General features: G+C 69.1%; 1 protein-coding gene across 1 annotated transcript in view; it reads left to right on the top strand.

The window, feature by feature from the left end:
• Window positions 1–1,039, top strand: part of KMT2D (lysine methyltransferase 2D) — a gene marked incomplete at its 5' end in the record, with an annotated part of 23,600 nt that overhangs the window by 17,432 nt on the left and 5,129 nt on the right. The window contains 3 exons of the mRNA XM_017728676.1: window positions 7–657; window positions 749–892; window positions 965–1,035. Coding sequence (XP_017584165.1) covers window positions 7–657; window positions 749–892; window positions 965–1,035 — 866 coding nt within the window. The remainder of the gene's footprint in view (window positions 1–6; window positions 658–748; window positions 893–964; window positions 1,036–1,039) is intronic.

Raw genomic sequence — 1,039 nt, forward strand, 5'->3', positions numbered from 1 at the left:
CCCCGCCCGCCCCTGGCTGAGCTGGTTCGGGCAGCCCTGGCTGCCCGTGGCCCCCAGCCTGGCCTCATCCGCCTCCCCACACCACCAGCCCCCTCGCCCCTGGGCTGTGCCCCCCAGCACCTGGCCAGCCCCGAGCAGAGCCCCCAAGAGCCAAAGAAGACGTCACCGGGAATCCCGGCCTTGGCCCCCAGCCCTGCGGCACCCACGGAGCCAGGGCTGACTCCCACGCCCAGCGGTGCCCTCCCTGAGCCAGCACACGGCCCCTGGGACCCCGAGGCGCCAGGGGTGGACCCAGCCAACCCTGGTGAGACCCACATCAATGGGGCTATGCCAGAGGGGGCCCCTGCAGCAGGCGAAGCCCCCCAGGTGTTGGTGAAGCAGGAGCCGAAGGAAGAGGCAGCAGCAGTGGCACAGTGTGAGCTGGATGGAGACGAGACAGCGAAACCAGAGGCCAACGGGGACCCTGGGGACAGCCAAGCCAACAGCCTGCTGGCCTCGGGTGGGCGCTCTGAGGCCGGGCACCTGCTGCTGCAGAAGCTACTGCGGGCCAAGAATGTGCAGCTCTCAGCGCAGAGCCCGGGCGAGCTCAATGGGCACATGGAGAACCGGAGCACCGGGACAGAGCCACGGCCACAGTCCCTGCTGCTGGGCCGGGAGGTGAGCAGGACAGGCTGGGCTGGGGTGAGGGGGTGGGGTGATGGGTGAGGGGCTGCCCTGGCACGGCTCACGCCCCCTTCTCCTTCCCCAGGACCCCTCCATTGCCAGGAAGCCAGCACCCACCAAGCCTAAGCGGGTGCAGAAAGGCAACGAGCGGATCCCAGCATCCCGCAAGAAGCTGCGGAAGGATGAGGGGCTGCGTCCTGGGGAGGCACTCATGAAGCAGCTGAAGCAGGTATGGTTGTGGGCCAGGGCGTGGCGAGGGGCTGCCTTTGCCCCTGTCCCTCCCTCACCGCTCTGTCCCCAGGAGCTGTCGCTGCTGCCACTGACGGAGCCGACCATCATGGCCAACTTCAGCCTCCTCGCGCCCTTCCGCAGGCAC

Source organism: Corvus brachyrhynchos, unplaced genomic scaffold, assembly GCF_000691975.1.
Source record: "Corvus brachyrhynchos isolate BGI_N302 unplaced genomic scaffold, ASM69197v1 scaffold193, whole genome shotgun sequence".
Taxonomy (NCBI): domain Eukaryota; kingdom Metazoa; phylum Chordata; class Aves; order Passeriformes; family Corvidae; genus Corvus; species Corvus brachyrhynchos.